This window comes from Cottoperca gobio, chromosome 22 (genome assembly GCF_900634415.1).
Source record: "Cottoperca gobio chromosome 22, fCotGob3.1, whole genome shotgun sequence".
Taxonomy (NCBI): Eukaryota; Metazoa; Chordata; class Actinopteri; order Perciformes; family Bovichtidae; genus Cottoperca; species Cottoperca gobio.
In genome coordinates this window covers 10850373-10862320 of record NC_041376.1, presented here as the reverse complement: position 1 = coordinate 10862320, position 11948 = coordinate 10850373, and the positions used below count along the sequence as shown (strand labels likewise).

Genomic DNA, 11948 nt, shown 5'->3' with positions numbered 1-11948 from the left:
GGCCGACATCGTCCAGTTCCATGCCGGCAACGCACACCTCACCCCCGAGAGGCAAGACAAGAAAAAACATTTGATAAATCATGAATAGTCACAGTTGTGCAAGTGCTGTGACCATTTCTAAAATTATTATGGGGATTACACACAAAATCACACAATGTAACATTTTCAAATGTGTTATGAATGCCTCCCAGAATCCAATTCAAATCCTAGGTTACCAAATAAGCCTGAACAAATCCCCCACATTGAGTTCCTACTCCTTTGAAGACTTGAGAGGTCCGGTCTGCAGGGCAGGTTTTACCACGCCATGCAGACACCTCAGCACACAGAGGAGAAGGCTACTGATGGCGAAGGTGGAGCGAGGGAGAGAGTAAGAGAACGGGGCGGTAGTTTGACAATGACAGTCTTTATTTGCAAATTATTTTATAATAACTTCAAAGAAAGTGTGGAGGCAGGGAAGAAACAGAGGAAACATTTTCTTTTAGCAAAGATACCAAAATATAACATCAATTAGCAGCTATATCAGGTTGTAAAAATGAGGATGTTTAATATAAAAAAACAGCGAGTGATGTGTGTTTGTAGAAGATGCAAAAAAATATCCACATTGTGTGAAGTATGGCTCTTAACGCAGTTCAAGTTTAACCTTGAGGCAGCACAGTCTTCTCCCGTCTTACATTTGCCCTTGTCGGTTTTTCCACCAGTCTTGACTTTGCTTCCTCATTGATGATCTGAAGGCGAGTGTGTTTAATTGCATCCGTTTGTTTGTTGGCGAACTCCTGCACAAACACAACACAAACAATTATGGCACTAATTAAAAGGGATGTCATATTAATGGAGAGAGCAAACTTGGCAAACACACACACAAAAAAAGGCACAGCATTATCGAAGCACCACGTTTGAATTGACGGGGAGAATGTGTGTGGAAAATAAAGCCAATAATTTCATGATCACTTTTTTCTTTACAGAAGCACAGCACCAAAAAAATACAGACTTATTCAAAAGCATTTTTCTATAATCATTTTAAGCAAAACTTTCAACCAAAACTCAATTTGTAACCTTGTGAATAATTGTAGAGATAAAACCCCAGATGCAGAGTGCTGCCTGGTGAATCTGTCTGTGTGCCTCTGTGTCAGTAAACTCTCCCCAAACTGACACTGAATGGGATTGCTCCCCCTTTAATCCCTGGGGAGGAGACTGAATGTGTTTTGATGACCTTTAGGGTCAGTTACATGTTATATTACACAAAGGTTTAGCTCCTTTGTGATAAGAGAGCTGTGTGGGGAAAGCCCTCTGTTTAGACACCTTTCTCACTACGCAGTGCACCTTTTTTTTTTTTTTTTGCAAAGCAGCAGCAGCAGTGGCAACGTATCTATCAAACCTGCCAGGCTAATTAAAATTCGGCTTGTGATTATCCTACTTCAGCTCCTCTCTCTCTCTCTCTCTCTCTCTCTCTCTCTCTCTCTCTCTCTTTGTCACCCACACACACTACCAGACACACACACATACACTCCACATATCTATCCACAATAATTATCTTCCGTAGCCCGATTAAAAAAAAAGGTTTTATCAACAGTGATATGCACACACACGCAGCTAAATTAAATGATAAATCATTTTAAAAACATTTGTATCAAATTTTCAGTCAGAATAATGACACGACATGATATGTAAATCTCTAAAGCGAGATTAGTTTAACAGTGTTTGGAAGATGTATGCAACTAAAGAATGTTTTCACCTTATACTTTAATTAGGTATTAATAATAACGTGTTGTGTTTAATTATAAAAAAATAAAAAAAATAGACGTATTGTATAGTCAAAGACAATAATAACTAAGGTAAATTTAAATCCCTAATGCTGAAGGAAAAGCTTTGCCTTGACATTACAGATTATCATCACTTCTATATGAAATGGCTTTCTTGGATTTTATTCCCTTTTTTCTGGCTCTTTTTTTTAAAGCTCAGAATGAATTCCACCAACACATTCCTCATATTCAGCCATGCGAATATCAAACAAGGAGGGAAAAAGGCAGAGGAGAGGAGAAGAAAGCTGCCTAGAAGATGTATATATACATCTGGTAAAAATGCTCATTTAAATACACACAATTCACAATCAACATCTGTGAATTATTTTTGCAAAAAAGCCAACATTTAAATTCTCGGGCTGTTGGGTTTCCATTTGTTCTATTTAATTTTAAAAACATACATTTATCCATTCCATAATTTGTTTATTGTTATGCCTGGATAAGGCTCGGAGCAGGGGGAGAAGTGGGCTGCCTGCCCGGTTATTATCCAATGTTGAAGTAAGATTTTTTCTTTTCAAGGCTATCAAACAAGGGTCAAACATCCATGCCTGTGCAATGCATTAGTAAAGATGCATAGGCTACGCATTAACTGGTAGAAATCAGAGGTTGGAGCAGGCCTGGTGAAATGCTCCATCACCCTCAGGTTGAGTGTAGCAGAGGCGGAGATAAAAGCCGTCGTCGTCAATTAGCCGGGAGTCAGTGGGAGCGCTGCTCGCCAGAGGCGTTTAACTCCTTCTCCCTTTAAACGTCCTTTTAAGATACAAAGTCCCTGCGGAGGGCCTGGCTTTACACTTTAATAAATTATTTAGCAATTTAAACGGTGAGATCCAGCAGATAACTGCATCACACGATAACTGCGTCATGATTTTCCACGCAGCAGTTTGAAAGTCTCGCGTTAGGCTACATTAATAGGCAACCATGCAGCTGCTGAAATATGAGGATTTTTTTATTTTATAAATGCAGCTAGTTTTGAGCTGCAAGCTAATTATTCCTATGCTGCATTCTAGATCGCCCTATGGGCTTGACGTGTTAAGGCGTGAAAGTTATAACATGTTTTAAGGAACTATAAGTCTCTATAGCCTATTCATTTAAACTTTACACTCCGTGCTAAACATGAGGGTTTTTTGGCTGGAGTCTGGTGGAGTCTGTGGCAGTAAAAATGTGGGAAGGCTAAACCGTGACCTTTGTGGTCGTCATAAAGCAACCATAATTAAAAATCCACTACCCAAGACTTGATCTTTCCCTCTTTGATACATGACATGAATTTCAAACCAACACAAACAGGTGAGTTTATGTGGTTTTACTTCACTTTTTGCATTCTACTAGATGGCACATATTATCCGGCAGTAAAAATATAAATAAACTTAAATAAAAACCCACAAAAATAAATGAACAAACTGGGATACCTGAATGTGTTGCAGTTCTTCGCCTCCAGACAGGCAGAGTCACAGCAAAACTTTTCCTCTGCAGTTTGCGTGTTAAAAGAAATCCTGGATTATGATCCATTCAGCTTCTTCTTCTGATCGAAATCTGTCAAAAGAGATGTCACTGAGTTTTTAAAGTTGATATATGTTGTAGCAGTTTGTGTGAGGCTGCAGCTCTGAGTGAAAACCAGTTCTCCCAGCAGCTGTCACTGCACCTTTGACTCTGGCCTTCCACACGAGCCACAGAGAGGCAGCAAAATGACGATTCATAAAACCCACGGTCTGCCTGTGTTTATAAATCTAAATCAATATTCAAATCTGTTTGAAGTGAGCGGGTGTGTCCGTGCAAGCGCGTAGTGCGTGCGTGTGTGCGTGTGTGTGTGTGTGTGTGTGTGTGTGTGTGTGTGTGTGTGTGTGTGTGTGTGTGTGTGTGTGTGTGTGTGTGTGTGTAGGTGTTGCGCAAAGCCTCTTAAGATGATACATTTACCAAGCCGTGACAAAAACCTTCGGCATATTATTTTGAGATGGGCATGCAGGTTCAAAATTCAAGTGACATAGAGGAAGCTTATTTGCCCCTTGCAGGTCCCCCAGTAAATATGAAATACAATGAATAATAAAATAAATGACTATAATATCACATTATAAAAAACAATATTATTATTGTTATTATTATTATTATTATTATTATTATTATACTGTTCCAAGGTTACAATAAAAAACTTTCTTATGAATCAAATCTAAAATAAAACAGGCCTACCTTCACATTTTTCTTCCTTCACATCTTCTTGCAGAACGCGTGTAAAGTGGAATAAGTTAAAGTCTCCATCAGCAGACCCGGTGTATATCTGCCTTTTTTTCACCCCTTAATTTCTCCTCATCTCTGGGTGCATGCACGACAGCTCCGGTGCCTGTAAATCCTCGGCTGCTCTGTATCTCTCGGTGGGAACTCCCCTGGAAATATTGTGGGTGAATTTAGGTGCAGGCCCGTATCAGGCTGATGGGAGCAGACTGGCTGGCTCTGCAGATGGGAGGACAGTTTTAAGAAAATAAGTCGCCCTAAATCCCCTTTTTTTGCGACGCGCTGGAATGTGAGAGGACGGTGCAGCCTTCACATGGAGAGCTCTGCTTCAGTCCAGGAGATTTTCTTTCCCTTATTTTTTGTCACATATTTATATTTACACTCCGTTATATACTATAGACACATACATTTATTTGTTTCGAATGCCTCGTTAAGTCCGCAAATTCATGTTTAAATGTTTTTATATTCCTCGATTGTCTGCAACTTTTTTAATGCATAATAAATCAGAAAAAAATAGAATTAACAAAATTGATAACTTGTATACCTACTTAATGGAGATAAGTAATGCACTGGGGGGAAAAAATATATATGAATATGTATTCACACTACTTCCGAAAACTCTTTATTTGCGCATATATCACCCGCCCAGCCTTAATTTAACTTTCCTCAGTGCAATGCAGCCACTGGACAACAGCGATGTGGAGTATAACATGTAATAAAAAAGGTTACTAAACTGACTTTTCCTTGGTTTAAACTCCACTTCTCGACATCCACCAGCATACCGTTTATTTATTATCAATGTACCCTCTCTGCGGTGGGATGGGGATGTTGTCAGTCGCCCTCTCGCTGCCATTGGCTGAGGACTGTGCGTCAAAAAAGTAGCTGGAGACATTCGTTCCCAGAGAGAGAGAAAAAAAGAAAAAAACCCTCACCCTCCCCACCGGTGTGAGACGGAGACAGACCTCAGCTCAGTCCTGAGGCTCCCATTGGCTGGCAGTTTGTACAAAATCCAACTCAAACCACTTCACTCACAACACACCAACAAATCCTAAAGGCGTACATGCAGCCTCCTCCATCACTCCGCCGCTGTCCGCTTAGAAACCTGATGCAGGCGTTTAACGTTTAACTTTTGTCCGAGCTGTTGTTCTGCCACTGAAGAAGACGACTGTTCCTGATCTGCTTTTGGTTGGTTTTGTGTTTTTTTTTTAAGCGCCAGGACGCCGGTTATCTGCACTGAGTTTTATTATTTCTCCTGGAGGAAACCAAGAAGACAAAGAACTTTACAGTCGTCGATAACAGGGTATGTTCTACTTTTACTATTAGTATTGTTATTAATAAAAAATATCGTTATCATTATTGTTTTTTTATTATCAGTAGTTTGTGTTATCATTTTTATTATACATGTTAGCCTGTATCGAAATAAGATATCGCGATAGAGTCAAAGAAGTACAAAATTATATAAATAAACCACATTTAAAAAACCTAAAATATGTTTTCTTTAAAAGAAGGAAAGCAACGTTTCGACAGGGGTACTGGTGCTAAATTAAAATCCACGAAGAAACTCAAAGAAATGCCAATGAGAAGACTGTGGGCTGCAGATGAAGGCTTAAAATCAGACTTTTTTTTATTTGAGCAAAGCACAGAGACAGTAAGTGTGTCTGCTCACCAAAATCGTTTAGATGAACATAAATCGACGTAAATGCAGAAAGAGCACACAGAGAATCCGATAATTACAGTAGCACACTGATGAAGTTACATCATGATGGTCTCTGCTAATGGAAACAAAGACAGATTCACAGCTACAGTAAAGCTTGTCTGATATTATAATTGCCTTTTTATAATATTGCTGTGATTCCTGGAGCTCATATTTTACAAATGTCACACTCACTCACTGAAGTCAGTGTTGCGAAGACAGCGAGTCCACATTCAGTGAGTGAAGTTTCAACTGAAAACCCGAATGCATGTCATGCTGCACAGAAATGTTCACACGAAATTACATATTAAAATGTTTTATAATTGCGGAAGGGGTGAGGCAGAGACAACATTGAGGCCTCCTGCTATCGAACAAAAATGTTTCGGGGCCTTTTCTCTCTGCTGGCTCTCCAGAGACGAGTCATTCAGAGGACAATAAACCAACACGTCACCGTTTCATATATTTCACCCGTGTTTTCGAGGATCTGGTGACAGGTTGTTTTTATGCGTCTAAATTGGGAGTTTGGCTCCATAAAATAAACAATTTTAAGAATTAAATTGCTCTCTTTGTATATTAATTTTTTTTTTTAATAAAGTGCTGATAATTAACATCATACTAAAAAATTAAAATAATCACCACCGCTGTTGATTTGCAGCATCATTTCGAGGAGCCTGGAGCACTTTGGGCTGTATTGATACCAAACTGCAGCTCACTTAGATGCCACTCAGATTATGTTGTTAATTCATCAACAGAAACCACATTTATCATAATTAATTCTTGGACAGGGTGATTATTATTGAGCGGGTGTGTGCAACTGGTAGACGGGTGTGTTTTAAGTGTGACAGATTGGGATGAGGGGGTTAAAACCGTTGGACTTGGAGAAAAAAAAAATGCAACTAATCAAGACGCGCAGTGGGGATAGCGGGTGAGGGTCACTGAAGTTGAAGTGACAGCAATCACTCATTTACCAATCAAAATCACACAGCACATTTATTTCTGTTTTTAAAAAATGTGTTTCGTGTTTAATATGGAATAACGTATTTTCTTCTTCTCTGCGTCAAAAATATAGTGTTTTACAATAAAAGATTGACACTCAAAGTTGCCTTGAAAATTCCCACCAATGTTGTAAAAAACACATTTTTTATTCAGGATTTCTTAACGAAAGAGAAGATTATTTAAAAGGTTGGTCATGATTATAAAAAAGGTTGATGATAATTGTTTATGTTGGCTGTGCGTGTTTTATAGAATATGTTTTCAAAACATTAATTTAATTAATTAATTCAGTTTCTTCTTTTATATCCAATTACAAATACATTTTTAAACAAAACTTGACATTAAATAAAGAGACATATAGAGTATACAATAGAGCAAAATAAACCAAAAATAAAGTAACAAATACATTTTGTTTAGTTTTTTTAATTTTAAATAACAGTTAAGAAAATACTATATTCATATTTTATTGTACTTCATATACAGGAGCCAGTGTCTTTAATTGAACTTTAAAGTGACTTGTTGCATTTATAGTACCGGTGTGTTGCTTTTTGTTTGAGGGAGGGGGTGGGGGGTTGTAGAGATGATGACAGCTGGAGATGGTTGCTGCTTTTTTAGGAGCGCCGTGCATTTTGGAGAGAGGGTTTATTTCACGACATCAGACCGAATATCTTTTCACAAGGTAGATCCTCATCGGTGTCGTCTTCTCTTGTCGTTTTTGGAACAGGTGCCCGGTGTAACACGGACCACACGACGAACAGAGGAGGACACCAAGTACATATCGAGAGCTCCATCCATTTTTCAAGATTTTTTCCAACTTCAGCCCTCAGACAAACATTAGCATGATGTCGTATCTAAAGCAACCACCTTACACAGTCAATGGCCTCAGCTTAACAACTTCTGGAATGGACCTTCTGCATCCATCAGTGGGCTATCCAGGTGGGTTTAAACTTTTTGAAGAATAAATAATAGTAGCCTAATGAAAGAACAGTGATGGTTTGGGGCTAAAAATGTATTGATGGTAAATCAGGACCTATTTCTAAACTTCTAAATCTAAGAATGGCTTCTAAATTATGGGAGCTACAGACGAGTAATAATAATTGCTAAAGAAATCAAACATTAGATTATATAGGTTAATTTACCAAACTAATTGAAGGGAACAGAAGCCTCATCTTATGTGATTTTATTTCTAGATGTGCCCTTTAGATGAATTACTGGCCAATTGCTTTGACTTTTTCTCAAACTGGTACATTAGACTAAACTACGTGGAGACGCTACAATTTGCTACCAGCGTCTTAGTCTCACAAGACTCGTGCGTAATTACGCAAACAACAAAAACATATTCGGTGTTCTGTTACAGATTTGCCTTTGGTGACTTTTGATCAATTTACTTGCTTTTATCTTAACTTATTTATTCAAACATAAGTAACATGTCTCATATAATTTATATTGTTCTTTTAATTGCAGCAACGCCACGGAAGCAGAGGCGAGAGAGGACTACTTTTACGCGCGCACAGCTCGACATTTTGGAGGCGTTGTTCGGCAAAACTCGATACCCGGACATATTCATGCGGGAAGAGGTGGCACTGAAAATCAATCTACCTGAGTCCCGAGTACAGGTGAGTTAACCAGAACATCAGCATATTTGGAAATTGATCGATATGGATATTAGTTTTAATTATTTATTTAAAAAACACTTGGATGTTATTTGTGAGACACCAAAGCAAAAGCGGCACGTTGGGTCTAATTTGTAACACATTTGAAACATTAATCAGCATAGATATAACAATGTGAACAATAGTGTATGTAGGCTACACCTACATCTCATTTACTGGCGATAAATATGATACAAAAGAAGCTCGAATGATACAATCTATTTATACCTGCACTGCAAGAAGCACTCATTTTACCCCGTGACTGACAGAATATCACAAGTTTAGCATTTTGTCTTCCTTAAATCAAGTGGAAAACTTTTGCCAGTGGGGTGAGATAATTCCACTTAACGGTATATTCCTGTTTTGAAAATTTGAGCAATGAAATGAGACCTATCAGTCCGCTGGTACCAAATTAATTGGTTTGATAAAAAGTCTAGAATAATCTTAATTTGGACTGAAAATAAATCAAATGAAACAAGTCTTTTTCCACATTAATACATTTAAACTGGATATTACTTGCAGTGGGAAAATATATTTGAACAGTTTGTGCTCTTTAAACATAGAGTTTGATTTATAATTACACAATAATTAGGGGAACTCGACAATAACATGTACCATTATGTGACTCTTTCAGGTCTGGTTTAAGAACCGGCGGGCAAAGTGTCGCCAGCAGCAGCAGCAGCAGCAGAACGGGGGCCAGAACAAGGTGCGACCTGCCAAAAAGAAAAGTTCTCCAACCAGAGAAGTGAGTTCAGAGAGCGGGGCCAGTGGCCAGTTCACGCCTCCCACCAGCACCACCACAGTCCCCGCCATCTCCACCAGCACCGCCCCAGTGTCCATCTGGAGCCCGGCGTCCATCTCTCCGCTCGCAGACCCCCTGTCTACCTCCTCCTCCTGCATGCAGAGGTCTTACCCCATGACTTACACCCAGGCCTCGGGCTACAGCCAGAGCTACGCCGGCTCGACGTCCTACTTCAGCGGCATGGACTGCGGCTCTTACCTCACTCCCATGCACCACCAGTTGTCAGGCCCTGGCTCAACTCTCAGTCCGATGAGCACAAACGCGGTCACAAGCCATCTGAACCAGTCCCCGGCGTCCCTCTCCGCCCAGAGCTACGGGACGTCCGGCCTGGGCTTCAACTCCACAGCAGACTGCCTGGATTATAAGGACCAAGCGGCCTCATGGAAGCTGAACTTCAATGCCGATTGCTTGGATTATAAGGATCAAACTTCCTCGTGGAAATTCCAGGTCCTGTGAACAGAGCAATCAGCTGTCAAAAAAAAGTGCACAAACAGTGACGATCACATCAGACACGGCGCTGCCATCCTCAGTAAAACACATCGGACTGGTTAAAATGTCAGCCGGGCTCGGCAAAGCAGGGCTCTCAGGGGCCTCGGGTTTTTGGCATGACGGTCTTTGGTCCTCCTAGAGGAGAAGTTTAATTTATTTTAGCACTGGCAAAGAGATTTTCCCCCCAGTTCATACACAGGTTGTAGCCCCCCCATCCATGTCTGTCAGTGTGTGCCTCTATGCGTAAAAAAAAAAAAAAACACCTGTTGGGGCAACACAGAGTGAACTCTGAAAGAAAAGTACACCACAGCCACGGAACTAATGTTTATCCAAGAACAAAACTCAAGCTCATTCTGCTGTCGAAGTGCTCGGGCCGGACAGACCTCCTTTAAGCTTCTTACACAACTTTGCCGAGCTGCTGGCAGAGACACGAGGATGGTGTGTGAACATGGATGCACTACTTTATTTAAGAAAAAAAGTGTTTATAAGGAATCAATATGTAGTTTCTAAGAGACAATCAGTGTGTGTCTTATATAAATGGTACATATGTGTTTTTTTTATCTGTGCTAGCCTTCGAAACTGTGATCTGTTGTATTGTATGCAATTTGTGAGCCCCCCTCGCACCAGACTCTCTGCTGTGATTTTAATAGATTTCTAACTTTTTTTGAACAACGAAAGATGCTAATGGTTAAATCACCGGCATCACAAAGAGAGACGAGACTTTCCAATCACATGGTAGTAATAATTAAGAGTTAGCCATACTGGAAATGACTCTCGGCTGCTGAGAGCTCCACACTTGCTCCCCTCCATTGATCTCAACACACGGTGATTGTGGATCCTTTACTGGCTCCAAAGATGGTGTGACCTCACCGCTGAAAAGACATGAATAAAGGTCCTGTGAGCTTACTCTTTCACGCGTGCATGTGTGTGGTGTCTACGTGTATGGTGCAGGGGAGAGAAAATGGAGAATGAACAAAGTGACAGGCAGCGTGTGCAAAACTAAAAGTGGGTATTTTTTGATGGTTTACTTGAGTTGCGGGGATATTCTTAAACACGCTACAATTAAAATAATTAAGGAGAAAAAAAAACGAAATAAAAAAAATACAATAATAATGGAAAAGATAGTGAGTAAAAACCAATACAATTTATGATAACAATTTATATTCTTATAATCGGCAGACACATTTTTTGGGGGGAGGATTAAAGAAAAAAAATCCACTGATTTAATAACATTTAGGCTTATTTTCAAAAAGTGGAGGACGGTAGTTTTGCATGTGTGTTAATTAGACCAATAATTACCGTCTCTTACTTCTTGATGGCGACTACACTGTTTCCTCATGCATCATTAGTTACTGCAACATATGCGATATTATCAAAACGCCGTTATTAACACAACGAGGATTTAAATCACATGTCTTCAATCTATTATATTGCATAGTAATAAGGGAGATACATCCACAAAATGATGTTATAGGTCTGTTAACGAAAAATAGTCCAATTAGTCAAACGCTGTAATAAAACATAAATATGGGGTCACAGTTTATCCTCTGCTCAGGTGGCAGAATTAACAGTTTTTTCCTTTCTTAGTTTCCGGTATTCAATTCAGATAGTCTCAACAAAGAGAGTGTGCGGTTTGAGAAAGCAGTGTTTAATCCCGGCCTCCAAGAGATGCTAATCCCAATATTTTACCGGCGGGGGTTTCTCTGGTGCGCAGGGGCAGCAGTGGCCCCAATCAAAGCTCACCGCATGGGTTTACATGCTTGATCCCCAAATGTGCGCTCTAATATGAAGCCTAATATTTCATATAACAACGAAACATGCAAACACACGTGGATATTTCATTAACCTATCAAGTAATTGCACCAATTTGCTTTAATTACATCTTACCCATAATGCATCTGAAGGAGACTGCAGCAAAGCATTTGAATCTTCAGGAATATTAGAGAAACAAAGTTTTTTTTTTCTTACTGAAAATTAGTGCAGATATTCGTTTTGCTGATGATTTTGGGTTGTTGGCAGTGTAGGTGTTTATTTCTATAAATATGAAGCCGGGTCGTGGAAAAAAAGAGAGAAGAAAAGCCATCCAAGGGGATAAACCTGCAGAAACTCGGCACTAAAACCTACAAAGTTACTGCTTAATGCAACATTGTGTGCTTTATTTTTGGACCTGAAGAAGAATTTACAATAATATTCCTGTAAAATGCTTATATGGGATATAAAGTGTGTAGCTTACTTTGAAATACTTCAAACAGAATTATAACTTTTTCACCTACATGCTGCAAAAGGTGAATGGGTTT

The 11948-nt window shown here is 39.4% G+C and overlaps 1 protein-coding gene and 1 long non-coding RNA gene across 2 annotated transcripts; one reads left to right on the top strand and one right to left on the bottom strand.

Annotated features, from left to right (window-relative positions):
- Window positions 1–453: 453 nt before the first annotated feature.
- LOC115027743 (uncharacterized) lies at window positions 454–4172 on the bottom strand. Its single transcript, XR_003834395.1, has 3 exons — window positions 3981–4172; window positions 3206–3329; window positions 454–773 (listed from the first exon to the last, which is right to left on the bottom strand). It is a non-coding gene; the product is annotated as an uncharacterized LOC115027743 (long non-coding RNA).
- A 1052-nt stretch (window positions 4173–5224) lies between these two features.
- otx2b (orthodenticle homeobox 2b) lies at window positions 5225–9960 on the top strand. Its single transcript, XM_029460595.1, has 4 exons — window positions 5225–5322; window positions 7433–7644; window positions 8173–8324; window positions 8995–9960. The coding sequence occupies exons 2-4, from the start codon at window positions 7548–7550 to the stop codon at window positions 9616–9618; spliced, it is 873 nt and encodes a 290-aa protein (XP_029316455.1). The 5' UTR covers window positions 5225–5322; window positions 7433–7547; the 3' UTR covers window positions 9619–9960.
- Window positions 9961–11948: the final 1988 nt, after the last annotated feature.